Source organism: Micromesistius poutassou (assembly GCF_964030765.1).
Source record: "Micromesistius poutassou genome assembly, chromosome: 5".
Lineage (NCBI taxonomy): Eukaryota > Metazoa > Chordata > Actinopteri > Gadiformes > Gadidae > Micromesistius > Micromesistius poutassou.
The window spans coordinates 2,823,692-2,840,928 of NC_140275.1; the positions used below are offsets into that span (position 1 = coordinate 2,823,692).

Genomic DNA, 17,237 nt, shown 5'->3' on the forward strand with positions numbered 1-17,237 from the left:
ACTAGAGTATCCTGCCGCTCCATAGACTCCCTCTCATACTGTAGCCTCACAGCTAACGAAGCTAGCCGCCTCGCAGATTAAGTGATTAACGCTACAGGGGCCTCAAAAGGACATAATTAACCCCGGTGTGTTCCTTCGCTGCTGAATCAATCTCCCGTGTAAGGCGGCGGCCTTATCTGATTGTCATCCGCCGTTGGAATTGATTTCTGTGGAGAAATAACAAAATCACCTCAGCTGTAGTCGGCTCCGCGGTGGGCTTTCTGCTCGAGATGGTATTGATCGTAATTCCCAAGTGGAGCGTTTAACTGCTCTCTTGAAGTGGAGTAATAATAAATAAAATAAAAAAACAATATCCTCCGCCCTCAGCCCAGGAGTACGTCTCAGAGCGATCAAAACACAAGATTCAATCGCTTCCCCTTCATTGACTCATCGCTTCATGACTCCATTTGAGGTTGTAGCAAATATTTTCCAATCCAGTGGACATAGATCAAAAATCATATTATCTGTATTTATTCATCCATTATTTTTTCTATATATTTTTTATATCGTTGTAATGTTGTCTTTCTTGCGTCCACACACCAAGACCGGGTCCTTATTGAGTTGTGATTATTATTGAACCTTTCTCCATCTCCATGGCTCACCAAACCGTCTTCCTTCCACAATGTCTCCCCTCCTCCACCCTCCACCCCTCTCTCCCCCTCCACCCCTCTCTCCCCCTCCACCCCTCTGACCCCCCTTCAACCTCCACCCCTCTCACTCCCCCTCACCCCTCACCCCTCACCCCCTCTGACCCCCCTTCAATCTCCACCCCTCTGACTCCCCCTCACCCCTCACCCCCTCCACCCTCCACCCCTCTGACCCCCTCCTCCACCCTCCACCTCTTGGACCCCCTCCCCACCCCTCCTCAACCCTCCTCCACCCCTCCTCACCCCTCTGACTCCCCCTCATCCCTCCTCCACCCTCTGACCCTCTCCTCCACCCTCCACCCTCCCCCACCCCTCCCCCTCTCCAGGATGTTCGCCCGCCGGAGGAAGCCGTCCTACTGGGACTACGCGGTGAACTGCACGGGGAACGAGGCGCACCTGTCCAGCTGCCACCTGGGCCAGGGGGACATGGTGGAGGGCAAGGCCAACGGGACCTGCACCGGGGGACTCCCCGTGGTGGTCAGCTGCGTCCCAGGGCGGGCCTTCGCCCCCACGCCCCAGAGTGGCTTCAGGAAGGCCTTCAGACAGGAGGTAGGTCCAGCACGCCGCTGCCGCCGCGGCCGCCGCCGCCGCCGCCACCGCCGCCGCCACCGTCGCGGGCCCCTGGTCACCTGGCGGCCATCTTGGTTCTGGATGATAGCTTAGCTGGGTCAAGGAGAGGGGAGGGGGGGGGGATGCGGAGCCAAGAGGTCTGAGCTGTGACGGAAACTAAACATGATGAATGAGAGAGGGATAGTTGTGTAGAAAAGAAGGCGAAGATGGAGCAATGGAGTAAAGGTGAGATGGATTGATGATGGGAGTGAGTGAGAGAGGGAGGGAGGGAGGGAGAGATGAAGGGGGCAAGGGAGAGAGAGAGGGAACGAGGGTGAGAGAGAGGGAGGGAGAGATTTCCAAACTCTCTCAGACATCAATAACCACCACAGTGTGGTTCTCTCACTGAATGTGAAAAAGTTGAAACAAGTTGAAACTCCAGAAGAAAACCATAACTCACGTATATCTCAAGTATCTATTGGCGTATACCAGACCCACGGCCATTATCTGGGTAGCTGCCAGTACATCTAGCTATTAAACCAGGTAGTCTAGTCTAGTCTCTGGTAACCCTGGAACAATACAAGTCACGGCATGTTGACCAAGCTCTTTTGTATTGTCTTAACAACAGATCCGGCCTTTACCAACATTAGTCCTGGTTCAGCCAGACAGGAGGTGTAGCCCAGATCTTTTCCAGTGGCTGCTCCTCTCAGGTCCACTCCAGCGTATCCATTGGAGGATTTAGTATTCTGACAGTAGTCAGACACCAGCGTTTGTCGGTTGGGTGAACACTGCATCCTAACGACTCAAAGTTCTCCATATATGCTCCATGATGCCCGGCTGGGTTCTGGTGTGGGGGGGTTGGGGGGGGGGGGTGGGGGTAAACAAACTGACAGGGAAAACAAATATTACGAAGCCCTCTCAAGCGGCTTCGCTTTAGTTCAGTGGCTGCGGCGTCTGGGGCCGGGTGATAAAGGGATATGCTTCAGCTAACCGGCTAACAGCGCCGCCATTTGGAGACGCGCTAGGCTTTGAAACCAGCGACTGTGGATGTTTTTGCTGTTTGAGTCCAGTTATTATTTGGCCCGACGGGTTATTTTGGATTCGTCTGATGCTTTGACTGTTCGACATAATCAATTCATGAAGCGATGTACAAATGAAAAAAACGAAACAAATGAAATCAAACCAAAGACTTCAGACGTTCATCTGAACTTGGAAATATAACTCTGATAAACACTTTCTATCAAAAGATGGCATTTTGTCATCTTGTACTTCATTTTCTCCATAATTTCAGCCTTTGTACCAAATACAGCTCAGTGGGGAGCCTGCAGGTAATGTTTCCTCACTTGAGGAAACATTACCTGTGGTTCTGTTCTGACAGGTGCATTGTGCGTAAAGTGGTGGCTGGTGAAAGCCTTTAGTAGACAGTACTGGCGGTGGAAATGGTACCAACTTAGGCCTGAGCGATATGGCTGAAAGACATATCACAATATAACTTGATCATATTGATCGATATCGATAACTATTGATAATTTTAATGACCTAAAAAGACTAGGAATTACCATGCTGGATTTAAACACTTTAAACACTGTTTAGAATATGGCCTTCCACTGTTCTTCATTGATAAATACTCCAATGTCGATACAACAATTAAAAACAATCAAATATTGTAAATAAGTATGGAACTGTGTTTGTGTAACAAACCCAGCTGCTAGATTCGGTGGTCCAGTCTCTTATCTATATATATATATGTTTTATATATTGATCAAAAGTCTATCACGATACGATAATTTATTGTTTTATTGCCCAGGCCTATACCAGCTACTACTTCTACTGTGTATACTGTCAGGGTTTGTAGCGCTACGTCTTGTGTATACTGTCTGTGTTCGTAGCTCTTCGCTGTGTATACTGTCTGGGTTTGTAGCTCTACGTAGTGTATACTGTCAGGTCTGTGGCTCCTTGATGTTGGAGCAGTGAGTCACCAGTCCCGCGGCTGCAGACATTCATCTTACTATTATTTTTGGAACATTTCCTACTTGAACCAGCATGACCTAAATAAACGTCTTTCTCCCTTTAGCCGGGACACAATCCTTCTCCGACTTATATATGATCCCCTGCTTCTGTCCCTCCTCTCCATATCTCTTCCTCCTTCTCCCTGTCTCATTCTCTCTCTCCTTCTTTCTCTTCATACGCTCTGTGTCTCCCTCTCCCACCCTCTCTTTCTCACTTTCTTCTCTCTCTTTCTTTTCTCGCTCCCTCCATTTCTGTCTATCTCACTCTCTCTCCCCTTCTATCTCTCCCTCCCTGCCCTCCCTCTCTCTCCTCTCACTCTCCCCTCCCTCCCACTCTTTCCACCTCTCCCTCCCTCTCCCCTCCCTCCCTCTCTCCCTCCCTCTCACTCTCCCCTCCCTCCCTCTCTCTCCACCTCTCCCTCCCTCTCCCTCTCCCCTCCCTCTCTCCCTCCCTCTCACTCTCCCCTCCCTCCCTCTCTCTCTCCACCTCTCCCTCCCTCTCACTCTCCCCTCCCTCCCTCTCTCTCCACCTCTCCCTCCCTCTCCCTCCCTCTCTCCCTCCCTCTCACTCTCCCCTCCCTCCCTCTCTCTCTCCACCTCTCCCTCCCTCTCACTCTCCCCTCCCTCCCTCTCTCCCTCCCTCTCACTCTCCCCTCCCTCCCTCTCTCTCCACCTCTCCCTCCCTCTCACTCCGCCTCTGTCCCCCCTCCCTTCCCCTCGCTCTGCCTCTCTCCCCCTCTACTTCTCTCCACTTCCCTCCCTCTCTCTAATCCCTGTTATCTCTCTCTCCCCCCTCTCTCCCCCGTCTACCCCCTGCAGCAGCCCCTGGTGCGTCTGCGTGGAGGTGCAATCGTGGGTGAGGGCCGGGTGGAGGTGCTGAAGGGCGGAGAGTGGGGCACCATCTGTGACGACCACTGGAGCCTGCTGGCCTCCTCCGTGGTGTGCAGGGAGCTGGGCTTCGGCACGGCCAAGGAGTCCCTCTCTGGAGGTCGGCTTGGACAGGGTGAGCACTCCGTCCCGCTCCATTCAAATCCCATTCAGTCCAACTTGGTCACATCCCGTTCAGTCCACCTTTAGTCAAATCCCATTGAATCCACCTTTAGTCAAATCCCATTGAATCCGCCTTTAGTCAAATCCCATTGAATCCGCCTTTAGTCAAATCCCATTGAATCCGCCTTTAGTCAGATCCCATTGAATCCGCCTTTAGTCAGATCCCATTGAATCCACCTTTAGTCAAAACCCATTTAATCCACTTTAGTAAAATCCCATTTAATCCACCTTTAGTCAAATCCCATTTAATCCACTTTAGTAAAATCCCATTTAAATCCACCTTTAGTCAAATCCCATTGAACCCACCTTTAGTCAGATCCGTCAGATTAGTCAGAACTTTTTACCTCTGCTTCCAAACACGTAAGTTTAACCCAATAAGCTTCTGCCTGTAATAGTGATCTTGTGCAGAAAGTAGACTCATCGCAGCACACTTTGGTTTAATCTTACAAACAGCTTTAAAATGGTCTCAAGACGGTCTTAGAAACAGTCTTAGAAACGGTCTTAAAGCGGTCTTAAAACAGCCTTAAAACAGTCTTAAAGCGGTCTTAAAGCGGTCTTAAAACAGGCCCCCAGTCACGCTGTGTGTACACTGCATCAGAGGTGACCTTAGAGCAGACATCAGTGGCAGCGTGCTGCTCTGTGCTTTACTAGCCCACCTGGTGACCAAATGTTGGGACACATCGCTGAGCTCTGGCACTCCCAGGGTTTAGACCTGCCTCCACCCTCCACTGTCAGCAGAACCGGAGGAGGAAGGGAACAGGAAGTGGAAGGGAACAGGAGGAAGGGGAAACCTGGTATCATATTAATAGTCTTACCAAGGCTGTATGTGGTTCACATAAAAAATAATAGATGATGAAAATTACAGGAATTAGAAATAATTAGATGCAAGGAAAAGTTACTTGTAATTGTACTTGCTGTGTTTGTTTATTTCATTTTTTTATTTTATCTGTATTTAGTCAAATGACTAAATACAGATAAATAAACAAACACAGCTGAACTATCCACTTTATCAACCGTATAAGGGAGTTGTCTAAAAAACATAAAACACAATTTACATAAAACATAGAGCAGCGCTTTTTAGGAAGTACTATTAAGGTTTTAGATTCTTTCATTTGCGTCAGATATATGAGCTGTCCTTTGAGGTCTAGAGTTTTATATGATATAGTTAAATATTTTATTGAGGGGTCTTTAGTATCAATTCTCCAAAGTTCAGTTCAGTCGGTGATACTGACAAGTGTGTTGGAACTGGTTGTCATGGAGATCTTTACAGGTGGCAAAGCACGTGCATGCAAAAACTCACAACCGCACACGCACACACGCACGCGCGCACACACACACACACACACACACACACACACACACACACACACACACACACACACACACACACACACACACACACACACACACACACACACAGGTTACAGGACTCTCTAACCTGTCCTCCTAAACTTCCCAGCTGAAACATCTTTCTCTCCAGGCAGTACCATTACAACCAGCTTACTTTGCTTCAATGCTTTCTCTAAAGACACTAATTGGTGTTTTCTCCACCCCCCTCCTCCACCAGTGAAATCTACGGTGGTACATTCCGTCGGTTTGAACCACTGAGTCGGAGGAGGCCCCGGGGGCCAGGTGCATTCTGGGACAAACCAGCTGTCCGACGTGACTTTCAGTCTCCGTAGTCAGGGAGACTATCTTGGATTTGAACATTGTATATTTGATGGCACATGAGCTTGTAGGAACACATGTTGGCTAACCGCTTCCCCACCTCAGCATCCGTCATTTACCTGCAGATGTAACCTGCTCTCTCCCTAAACCCCATAACAAACCAGGAGAGATTCAGTGTGACCTCTTTAAACCCCCATAGAAACATTGAGCTCTCTCCCCTAGAATGGATCTCAGCCACTCTGCACTTCGAAGCTAGTTTCTTGTTCTCAATCTGTTAGTTAACTGGTGTAACTCTTCTGCAACTTCTGGTACTTAGTCAGCCACTACGGCCCCAGCATGTGGAACGGCTATCTAGTTATCCTGAGGGGGGCAGAGAATGTAAGAGAAGAGCTTAAACAGACCCTTTTAGAGGCTTCTATCTAGGGTGTGTTTATTTTGACTTGCACTTATACTTTGATTTCATATTCCTTATTTAAGCAACACGCCACGAGAGGCCTTTGTTCACAGTGATATTAGATTAGCGAGGGTTTTTAGAACAATGGGGCTTTTTGGAACGGCTAGGGGGGCTTCTCCAAACCGCTAGGAGAGGCATTCGTGAGTCACGGTAAATCACAGCCTCAAGTGGCTTATTTCTTTTAGAAAACGGTTACATAATGGTTACTATAGACTACCTAGTATTACTTCACAAGATAGACACACAGCAAGATCGAATTTGATCATTTAATTGAAAACAGAATCGTTGTTCTCCGCCGCGGCTGAGCGATATTGTTTCTCAAGACAGCGAAATGGTTGCCAAGCAACACAGGGTAGCACACTTTGAGATTGGCAGTGCATTTGGAAACGATAGTCCACTACAAAATAAAGTTGGATTGATTGACGGATGGGGTTGAGGAGCTCTGGGCTCTGGGCCCGCTGACTCTCTCTCTCTCTCTCTGTCTGTGTGCTCTGTGTCTCCGTGTCTCCTGTCCGCAGGCATGGGTCCGGTGCACATGAACGAGGTGCAGTGCTCGGGCTTCGAGAAGTCCATCACCGAGTGCCTCTTCGACAAGGAGTCGCTGGGCTGCAGCCACGAGGAGGATGCCGCCGTCCGGTGTAACGTACCCGCGATGGGCTTCCAGGAGCAGGTGAGTCCCTCCCTGAGGCGCCGACAGGCACCACGTGACCACGGGATTAGCCAATCACAGTGGGCAGATGAGTCCCTCCCTGAACCGCTGACAGGCACCATGTGACCAACGGATCAGCCAATCACAGGGGCAGCTCTCAGACTCTATTTAGTGAATGAATGTTATTTATCGTTGCGTGTAGAGGCAGGAAAGTTGAATGGCTATCCTGGCTAGCCAAAAGATACTGAGTTCGATCCCCATGTCTACAGTCTAACTACAGCATAATGTCTAACCAATACCTGCTCCTTAATTGCTAGCATCAAGTATAGTATTGCACTGTAATGTGTAGCTTTACGCCTATTAAAAAAAACAGTAAAATGATAGTGTTTAACCCTTGATTTCCGTGTCTCCTTGTGGCTCTCGCTGCGGGCCCCCAGCTGCGTCTGCGCGGGGGCCGTAACCCCTTCGAGGGCCGGGTGGAGGTGCTGGTGGAGAGGAACGGCTCCCTGGTGTGGGGCACGGTGTGCAGCGACGGCTGGGGCACCATGGAGGCCATGGTGACCTGCAGGCAGCTGGGCCTCGGCTTCGCCAGCAGCGCCTTCCAGGTGAGACACCCGCCCGGCGATGGAGCTCCGGAGCTAACGGCTACGGCGCTAAGTGGAGCTAACGGCTACGGAGCTAAGTGGAGCTAACGGCTACAGAGCTAAATGGAGCTAAAGGCTACAGAGCTAACCGTCACAGAGCTAAATGGAGCTAAAGGCTACAGAGCTAACCGTCACAGAGCTAAATGGAGCTAACCCCTACAGAGCTAAATGGAGCTAACGGCTACAGAGCTAAATGGAGCTAACGGCTACAGAGCTAAATGGAGCTAATCCCTACAGAGCCAAATTGGGATAACCGCTAAAGAGCTAAATGTAGCTAAGGTCTACAGACTGAAATGGAGGAAACCGCTACGGAGCTAAATGGAGCTAACGGCTACAGAGCTAAATGGAGCTAACCGCTAGGCTGAATGTGTCCTTTGGCCCAGGTGTTTTTGTTCTATCTTCGTCACGTTGTTAAGTCTCGGAAACCTTATAAAGCTTTTATCGGAGAAGCTGATAACAAATCAAACAATTGATATTTACTGACTTAATAACTTTTCGCCTCGCAGTGCTTTCTATCTCATCTAATCTCATTGTATTCATTTTAAACTTTTGTTCACCCTTGACCCTTTGGTATATGAAATAACTTTTCTGTGTGTGTGGTTGTTTGTGTGTATGTGTGAGTCTGTGTGCGTGTGTATGCTTGTATGTGTGTGTGTGTTTGTGTGTGTGTGTGTGTGTGTGGGGGGGGGGGGGGGGTGAGTGTGAGTGTGTCTGTAAAAAAGTATGGATGGGGAATACACACACAAATATATTCATTGATACATACACACACACACACACACACACACACACACACACACACACACACACACACACACACACACACACACATGAAACTCTCTCTCTCTCCATCTCTCTCTCTCTCTCTCTCTCTCTCTCACACTCCCACACACATACATACACACACTGTGTGTGTGTGTGTGTGTGTGTGTGTGTGTGTGTGTGTGTGTGTGTGTGTTCTGGCGAGGAGCTTTCTCGTGTCCTCTGGGCTTCCATGTGGCCGTACATTTCTAACCTTCATCCCTCTAAAAGCCGTCCAACTTGTCGTATGTGGGAGGCCTTTAAAGGCCAGATGTTCAGTGTGCGCGTGTACATGTGTGTGTGTGTGTGTGCGCGTGCTACGTGCATGTGTGCGTGCGTGCATTTGCGCGCGCGAGTGAGAGTGTTGAGAGTGCGGAGTGACTCAGATCCAGTGTCCAAAAAGGTTTCGTGAAACTCACTGGTCTGCTGAGCAGAAGACCTCGCCCAGTATGGATCACAATAACATCACGGAATGAACCGTGACCCATCCGCTCCACCTCATGGAGTGATGAGGAAACTTCTCAGTGTTCCACCCCCCCCCCCCCCCCCCCCCCCCTTTATTTTCCAACCGTTTTTTCCAACCAGTTAACACACTTGTAAACAAAGTCTCTTTTACAATCTGTAAACATTTATCATTTAACCTGTGGAATTCACAATATTACACATTCCTTTTCCACAACTTGATTTTAATCATAAAAAACCTGTTAAAAATGGCTGTAAGCCTGTGGTCAGCATTTGTTTAACAGTCTGTTGCACTGCAGGTAAACACATCGTGTTTCAAGGTGTTTTACACAATGTGTTTTACACAATGTGTTTAAAGGTGTTCTTTTGTTTGTGTTTCCGCCGCAAACTCTACATCTGTCCACCAACAGGCTCTCCACTATAGAGACTGTCCGCCCGTGGGCAGACTTTAATTCAGCCTGTGTTGTCTGAATCCGAGCATATGCTCGGACGTCGGCACCTTAGCACCATGCTACCTCCGGTTGTCATGGTGACACCGGGGTTGTCAAGGCCGTGAAACACTAGCTTCCAGAAGGATGGTTTATGTTTTTAACGACTCTTGTTGCTATCATGATGAAGTTCCGACGCAGCTTAGTGGAAACTCTCCGGGGAGGCTAGGGCATGTGCAATGCAAACGCCGCGGAATAATAATAATAATAAAAACATTGAGAATTTCAATAAGTTGCCTTCGCACACTTTGTGTGCTTGGCACCTAATTATTCGCCGAAGGTGAAGTGAATAGTGGAGAATAGCCCCACTATTGGGCTATTCCCCACTATTGACAGAGCCTGAGGAGAATAATTGTTTTAGTGTATACTACACGTGACCACTCCAAAAATAAACAAGATAACATTTTTTATTAGCGTGACGAGACGACCGAAAACAAAAGCCCGAGTTTCAGATCTCAATCACGGGGTATTGCCCAATATCCCGAGATAGCGAACCAATCAAATTGCGTCATCTTAGGAGCTTCACGTGTAGCATATACTAATTATAATTATTATGATTATTAATTATAATCACAATTTGTCATATTTCATATTATTTATTAATAGGTATATTTACCTCATCCTTATCATCTAAAGATGTCATGACCGCCTTAACCCCTGAAATGTAAGGCATTTTCATACATATACAAAATGTGTGTTATGGTAATGAGTTCAACAAACATGCTAATCCAAGATATAGATCATAGACTGCCTTTAGGCTAGTTTGGTCCTTGAATTGGTATTTTGAGTTATTTATAACTTCCCTCCTCTTGATGGAGATGGTGCGCCCTCTAGTGGTCAGTGTGGGTAATCACTTCATCTTTCACAATAAGTTAAAGAGCAATTCCTCACGTCCCCAGAATGGCTTGTTCTAACAAGGGGACGTTAGTGTTAGCGCGGGTGAACAAGGGGTACAAAGGAACCACAGTTACAGGCTACCAAGGTAACGGGTAACGGCATTAGTTCAGGAGGTAGAGTGGGTTGGCTGGTAACCACAAGGTTGCTGGTTCGATCCCCGGCTCCTCCTAGCTGAGTGTCGTGGTGTCCCTGAGCAAGACGCCTCACCCTAATTTCGAGCTGGCTGTCGCCTTGCGTGGTTGACTCCGCCGTCGGTGTGTGAATGTGTGCATGAATGGGTGAATGTCAGTCAACACTGTAAAGCGCTTTGGATAAAAGCGCTATATAAATGAGGACCATTTACCACGGTTACAGGCTACACAGGTGATAGAGGTAAAGGGACTGCATTTAAATAGCGCTTTTGTAACCAGTAAAAAAGTGTTGCCTAAAATGATTGCCTACAATTCACCCATTCATGCACACATTCACGGCGGTGTCAAAGATGCAAGGCGACAGCCAGCTCGTCGGGAGCAGTCAGGGTGAGGCGTCTCGCTCAGGGACACCTCGACACTCCGCTAGGAGGAGCCGGGGATCGAACTAGACACCTTCTGGTTACAAGTCAACCTCACTCTCCCTCCTGAGCCACTGCCACCCAATAGGTCACGACCTCAAGGTGACAGGCAGCTAAGCTAGGTGGCTGGTTACCAGGGTAACAGTAACCAAGGTGACATGAACGGAGTAAGTTCATGTCTCCTCCCTGACTTTAATTCTCCCCCCCTCTCTCTCTCTCTCTTGCTCTCTCTCTCTCCCCCTTCCTCCCCCAAACATGTTAAGTGGGGGCGGGGGCGGAGCCTCAGGGGTTCTTAGTTTGCGGCATGCAGCCACCATGTTCATCTCCCCCCCTCTCTTCCCCCCCCCCCCCCAGGAGACGTGGTACTGGCCGGGGGACGTGAGCGCCGACCGCGTGGTGATGAGCGGCGTGCGGTGCTCCGGGACGGAGATGACCCTGTCCCACTGCCTCCACCACGGGGCCCACCTCACCTGCCCCAAGGGGGGGGGCCGCAACGCCGCCGGGGTCTCCTGCTCCGAGAGTGAGTCCGCCTCTCTCTCGGCCAATCAGACGACTTAGAATGAATCCTAGACGGAAATGATTCAAAATGATTCAACGGTCGAACGGTCGAATATGAACCAGCTGTTTGGATGTTAAGGATATCATGAAGCGACACATCGCTGTTAAAGCTGCTCTCAGCAACTATGTTTTGATTAAGCCGTGTTTTGATTGAGTCTAACAGTTGTCTACATGTCTGAGTGCCATCGCCATGGATACGAACTCATGAGAATAACAAGACAATTTAATCTGAATGAGACTAATTCGACCGAATCAAAACACGCATTTACATCCAAGCAAAGTGGTGGGAGAGAAATTGCTGATAGCTTGAAAGTTTTACCTTAGAACCTCCCATTACTATCCTATTACGGCTTCTGAGGGCCCTCAGATGGTCAGGGGCCCCAGGCCAGGAGCCCCTAGCGAGGGACGAGTACAGAATGTGTTCCCTGGGGGTCCTGTAGGAGGAAGCTGGCCAGGGCGTCCAGCTCCCCAGAAACGTAGTTTTACTCACTTTTTATTTTGTTGCTCCTATTTTTTTTAATGGTGATATTATATTACAGGAGACAGTTATATTCCTCCCATCGCCTTTTTATTTTCTCATAGATATCTCTTAAAAAAAGTAAAATGTTAAAAATCCAATTTTGTTCCTCTGCCTCCCCTAAAACTATCAACCTCGCCCCTCCCCCTCCTCATCTCATCCTCCTCTCCCTCTGTCTCTCTCCCCATCACCCTCTTTGTCTCTCTCTCCCTCCCTGTCTCTTTCTCTCTCTCTCCCACCCTGGCTCTCTCCGTCTCTCCTCAACACCCGCTCCACCCACCCTTCCTCTCTACTCACCCCACCCTCTTTTCCAACCCTTTCCTTCCCTCCCCCTCCCCTACCTCTCCTCTTCCTCCACCCTACCTATCCACCTCCGCCCCCAACCTCCTTTCCTCCTCCACCCCTACCTCACTTCCTCCTCAACCCCTACCTCACCTCCTCCTCCAACCCACCACCCCTCCACACCCCCCTCCCTGTCCACCACCCTCCCCCACGCCTCCCCCTGGCCCCCTCCCCCAGCGGCCCCAGACCTGGTGCTGAACCCCCAGGTGGTGGAGCAGACCACCTACATGGAGGACCGGCCCATGTTCATGCTGCAGTGCGCCTACGAGGAGGAGTGCCTGGCGTCGGGCTCCAGGGACACCCCCGCCACCTCGTACCGCCGCCTGCTGCGCTTCTCCTCCCAGATCCACAACAACGGCCAGTCCGACTTCAGGCCCAAGGCCGGACGCCACTCCTGGGTCTGGCACGAGTGCCACAGGTGGGTGCTGCTGGGGCTCTGGTGCTGCTGGGGCTCTGGTGCTGCTGGGGCTCTGGTGCTGCTGGGGCTCTGGTGCTGCTGGGGCTGGGCCTCTGCTGCTGGGGCTCTGGTTGCTGCTGGGGCTCTGGTAGTGGTGTTTGTTGTGAGGGTGGTGGAGGTGGTGGTGTTTGTTGTGAGTGTGGTGGAGGAGATGGTGGTGCTTGTTGAGATGATGATGCTTGTTGAGATGGTGGTGGTGGAGGTGGTGGTGTTTGTTGAGAGGGTGGTGGAGGTGGTGGTGCTTGTTGTGAGTGTGGTGGAGATTGTAGTGCTGGTGGTTATGTCGGTGGAGGTGGTGGCCTCTGTTTAGATGGTGATGGTGGTGCAGGAGGTGGTGCTCGTTGAGATGGTGGTGGTGGAGGTTGTGGTGCTGGTGGTTATGTCGGAGGAGGTGGTGCTCGTTGAGATGGGGGGGGGGTGGTGCTGGTGGTATCTTTTGAGATATGAATCATAATGTGTCTCATTTGACGATGTGACGATCAGTCATGCCGTGTTGGGTGAGTTTGTAATGAGCCAGCTGCAGATGGATGGATGATGGATGGTTGGGTGAATGGATAGCGTGGTATATTGATGGACGGATGATGGATGTGTTGTAGTGTGTATTATGCTGCAGTTGTTCTGAACCTCAAGTAATCTATATGTATGAATGTGTGTCATTTTCGTGTGTGTGTGTGTGTGTGTGTGTGTGTGTGTGTGTGTGCAGACATTACCACAGCATGGAGGTGTTTACCCACTACGACCTGTTCAGTCTCAACGGCACTAAGGTAGCAGAAGGACACAAGGCCAGCTTCTGTCTGGAGGACTCAGAGTGTGACGAGGGTAAGACTCCTTTCTCCTCTCCTCCTCTCTTCTCAACTACTTTCCTCTCTCCTCTTCCTCTCCTCATCTCCTCTCTTCTCTTCCTCTTCTCTCGTCTCTTCCCCCCTCTCTCTCCTCTCTCCCTCCTGTCCTCTGCTCTCTCCTTTCTTCTCCTCTCCTCTCTCCCATCTCCTCCTCTCTTGTCTCTCCTCCCCTCCCTTCTCTTCCTCTTCTCTCCTCTCCTCTCCTCTCCTCCCCTCCCCTCTCTCATCTCCTCCCCTCCCTTCTCCTCCTCTTCTCTCCTCTCTCCTGCCTCTCCTCCCCTCTATCCTCTCCTCTCCTCTCCTCTCTCCCCACCAGAGATAACTGTGATAAAATACCTTTTATTTAGTTCTCTATTAGATCAGCAGGGGTCGGCGGCCCCCAGGTCTATGAGCCTAACGTTATAGGCCCCGGGGGGGACCTCAGATCAGGTTAAAGATATTGAGAAGGTTGCGTTAGCTGCCGGGGGAGAGGGGGGAGAGGGAGGGGGAGAGGGGGGCGGTGTATTGTATTGTGGGTTCAAAGTGATTAAAGTCTCTCTGCTCCGTGGCTCCGCGGCGGCTCAGGGATCGACAAGCGGTATGAATGTGCCAACTTCGGGGAGCAAGGCATCACGGTGGGCTGCTGGGACACGTACCGCCACGACATCGACTGCCAGTGGGTCGATATCACCGACATTAAACCCGGCGACTACATCTTCCAGGTGCGCTTGTGTCTGCCGCTCTCGCCCTCTCTCTCTCTCTCTCTCTCTCTTTCGCTCCGTCTCTCTTTCTAGCTCTCTCTTAATCTCTCACTCTCTCTAATTTTTTTTTTTCAAATTCAAAGTGCTTCATTAGCATGACTGTTTGAGTACAGTATTGCACAAAGGAATATTCAAGTTGAACAAGAATAATTGTACAAATAATTGGTTACAAATAATTAAGTAACATCAGCAATGTGGATATACGTTAGAAAATACGCCATAGAAAATAAAGAAAATGTGTGTTTTACACACCAACAAAGTTATAAACAAAGTCAGACTGAATCTCTCAGATTATGACATTTCAGGACATATTGTTCTGCCAGGGCAGCAGACGGACCTTCACCAAGAAGAATTGACATTTTGTCCTTATGTTCCATGTCTGCAAAATCCGGAATATAGATTTGTAATTTGGTGAAGTATATTTGTCTTAAAATGTCATCTTTTTTACAATGTAAAAGGAAGTGCTCCTCTGTCTCAACCTTCTCTGCCTGACAGTGACCACATGTTCTGTGTTCTCTCGGCAGCCAGGTCTTTCTGTGCCTGCCTGTTTCCACTGCCAGATTGTGGTCACTGAGCCTGTACTTGGTCAGGATTTGTCTCTGCTTCACATCTCTGACAGAGAGAAGATAGTCTGCTAATTTGTAATTTCTGTTTAGGATCAGATAGGAATTCATTCTACTTTGGTTTGAGGTTTGGTTTGTCCAATGTTCCAAATAGTCTTCTTTTGCTTCATTATTTATTATTTTGTTGACTCTAATTGGTGTTTTGGAGGCAGTGCTGGACTGAGCTTGATGTGTGCTAGTTAGCTTCAGCACCAGCTGGCAAAGGGGACTCTTGTCAGGGTTCAGTTCCTGGGTTTCTTGTGCTTCAATGATTGAATGAAGTGTAGATTTTAAGACTAGATTTTAAGTGCATCCAGAATTTTAGTGCTTGTTTTTGGATAGGTATAGCCAATAGGTAACGACCTAATTCTGCCCTACATGCGTTGTTTGGTGTTTTTGTTTGGACTTTCAATATGGACCGGCAGAATTCAGCATGTAGGGCCTTTCTGGAACTCAGAACTGGTTTCAGTCTTTGAATGTATTGAATGTGCTTTGTTACCCATGTTCTCAATGATGCAGATAGCTGATAATGTACTATACATACAACATATATTATTACTGTATATATAGTACTATAGCAGACAGAATATGATCTCATGATGGCAGAGTTATTGCAGATATCGGCTAATTAACTATCAATTAAAATTTGAATCATTATTCAATTTTATTTATTTCTAGACGTTAAAGGACTTCCATATGGCCCTATAAACAATCAAGTGTTCATCGGGTTCCTGATCTGGATCTGAATGGCGTGCTCCCCACACAGGTGGTGATCAATCCCAACTACGAGGTTCCTGAGTCCGACTACTCCAACAACATCATGAAGTGCCGGTGTCGGTACGACGGGAACCGGGTGTGGATGTACAGCTGCCATAACGGTAAGGAACCGTTTATACCTGCTGGCTCGCCGCTGTCTCCTCTGGTACTGGTGGTTTCTCCGCTGCTGTAGTCTGACGTCATACCGCTTAACGCTAAAAGGTCTGTAAGCCCTCAGGCGTGCGTGAAAACATTTCCTTGCAAATGTTTTTGTTTTAATTATTCAGCAACTGTGTGTTTGTTGTTTTTAGCGCTCGTATCAAAACTGCGAGTGTAAAAAGATAACAGTGTGCCAAAAAAACTGTGTTTCGGCTTTGATCATACAAATAGCAAACACTGACGTCTTTGTTGCTAGACTGAACATGTTCTTCGTGTTCCCCGTTCCCCGGGCAACGGGAAGTGGTGTCCACCGCCAGACGGGGGAACGACCAACAGCTTGGGGTCCATGTAAACATAGCTCTGAACCTGGTGCCGCCTCGTTAGAATGGGATTCTGCTCTCACTGCGGCTAATAAGCAGGCAGCAGACTTAACATGCATGGCGGTCTCTGACAGTGATTCAAACGGAGGGAAAACATTCTGAAAGCGTAAACTGTGCCAAGTGGAACTGCTTCCCAGCCGATTAGAATTTAGCAGAGACACGGTTATCTTAATGTGATCTCGTGTGTAAATGTGAGCACGGTTTATTCAAACACTGGACATGTATTTAGTCTTGTAAGAGGCTTAAAGCGATCGTTTTGAATTATTCACATGAGGCGTGAGGCTTGCATTGCACGTGCAATAATAATAATACGATGGACTTGGATGATGGAGGTTTTTTTTGCGAGAGCAATACATCTTTTTTAAATCACTTAAAAAACTGTTGTTATATTTTGCGTGAAAGGATTGATTCCTTTAGTCAGTAGCCAGGTAATAACGTGATAATGCCCCGTGAGGTTCATCAGGTGTACTTCACCATAATGAGTCGCTCACCAGCTTCCACAAAAGACACAAGACTCACCTGTTCAGCGTTCACCTAGACTCTGCATAGCCTCCCTCCTTTCCCCCCACACCCCTCTTACGCACTTATTGTATGTTGTAAATAGTACTTAGCATTGTGTAGCATCTTATCCTAGCTGTCTTTGTTGTATACGGGGAATGGGTTAACCTAGTGATTTGTTAGTGCTTGGCACTTGGTTCTATGAACATCCTTACTGTACTGATATTCATATATTGTTGTTTCTCTTCTTCTGAAATGTACTTATTGTACGTCTCTTTGGATAAAAGTGTCTGCTAAATTTCCTAAATGTATTGTAAATTGATGTACAATATTATTGATGTAAATGTAATCAATCAATCAGTCATTATCCCTCACGTTTCCCAGCACCTTTACGTTGACGAGCAACGGCCAGACATTGGTCCTCAGTAGGTCATGTGACGTGGTCATGTGATGTGCTAACTCCTCCCCTCTGCTCCCAG

The 17,237-nt window shown here is 48.5% G+C and overlaps 1 protein-coding gene across 1 annotated transcript in view; it reads left to right on the top strand.

Annotated features, from left to right (window-relative positions):
* Positions 1-17,237, top strand: part of loxl2b (lysyl oxidase-like 2b) — a 38,236-nt gene that overhangs the window by 19,039 nt on the left and 1,960 nt on the right. The window contains exons 5-13 of the mRNA XM_084468524.1: positions 1,013-1,235; positions 4,064-4,247; positions 6,935-7,086; positions 7,503-7,670; positions 11,262-11,427; positions 12,502-12,742; positions 13,485-13,600; positions 14,188-14,324; positions 15,732-15,843. Coding sequence (XP_084324650.1) covers positions 1,013-1,235; positions 4,064-4,247; positions 6,935-7,086; positions 7,503-7,670; positions 11,262-11,427; positions 12,502-12,742; positions 13,485-13,600; positions 14,188-14,324; positions 15,732-15,843 — 1,499 coding nt within the window. The remainder of the gene's footprint in view (positions 1-1,012; positions 1,236-4,063; positions 4,248-6,934; positions 7,087-7,502; positions 7,671-11,261; positions 11,428-12,501; positions 12,743-13,484; positions 13,601-14,187; positions 14,325-15,731; positions 15,844-17,237) is intronic.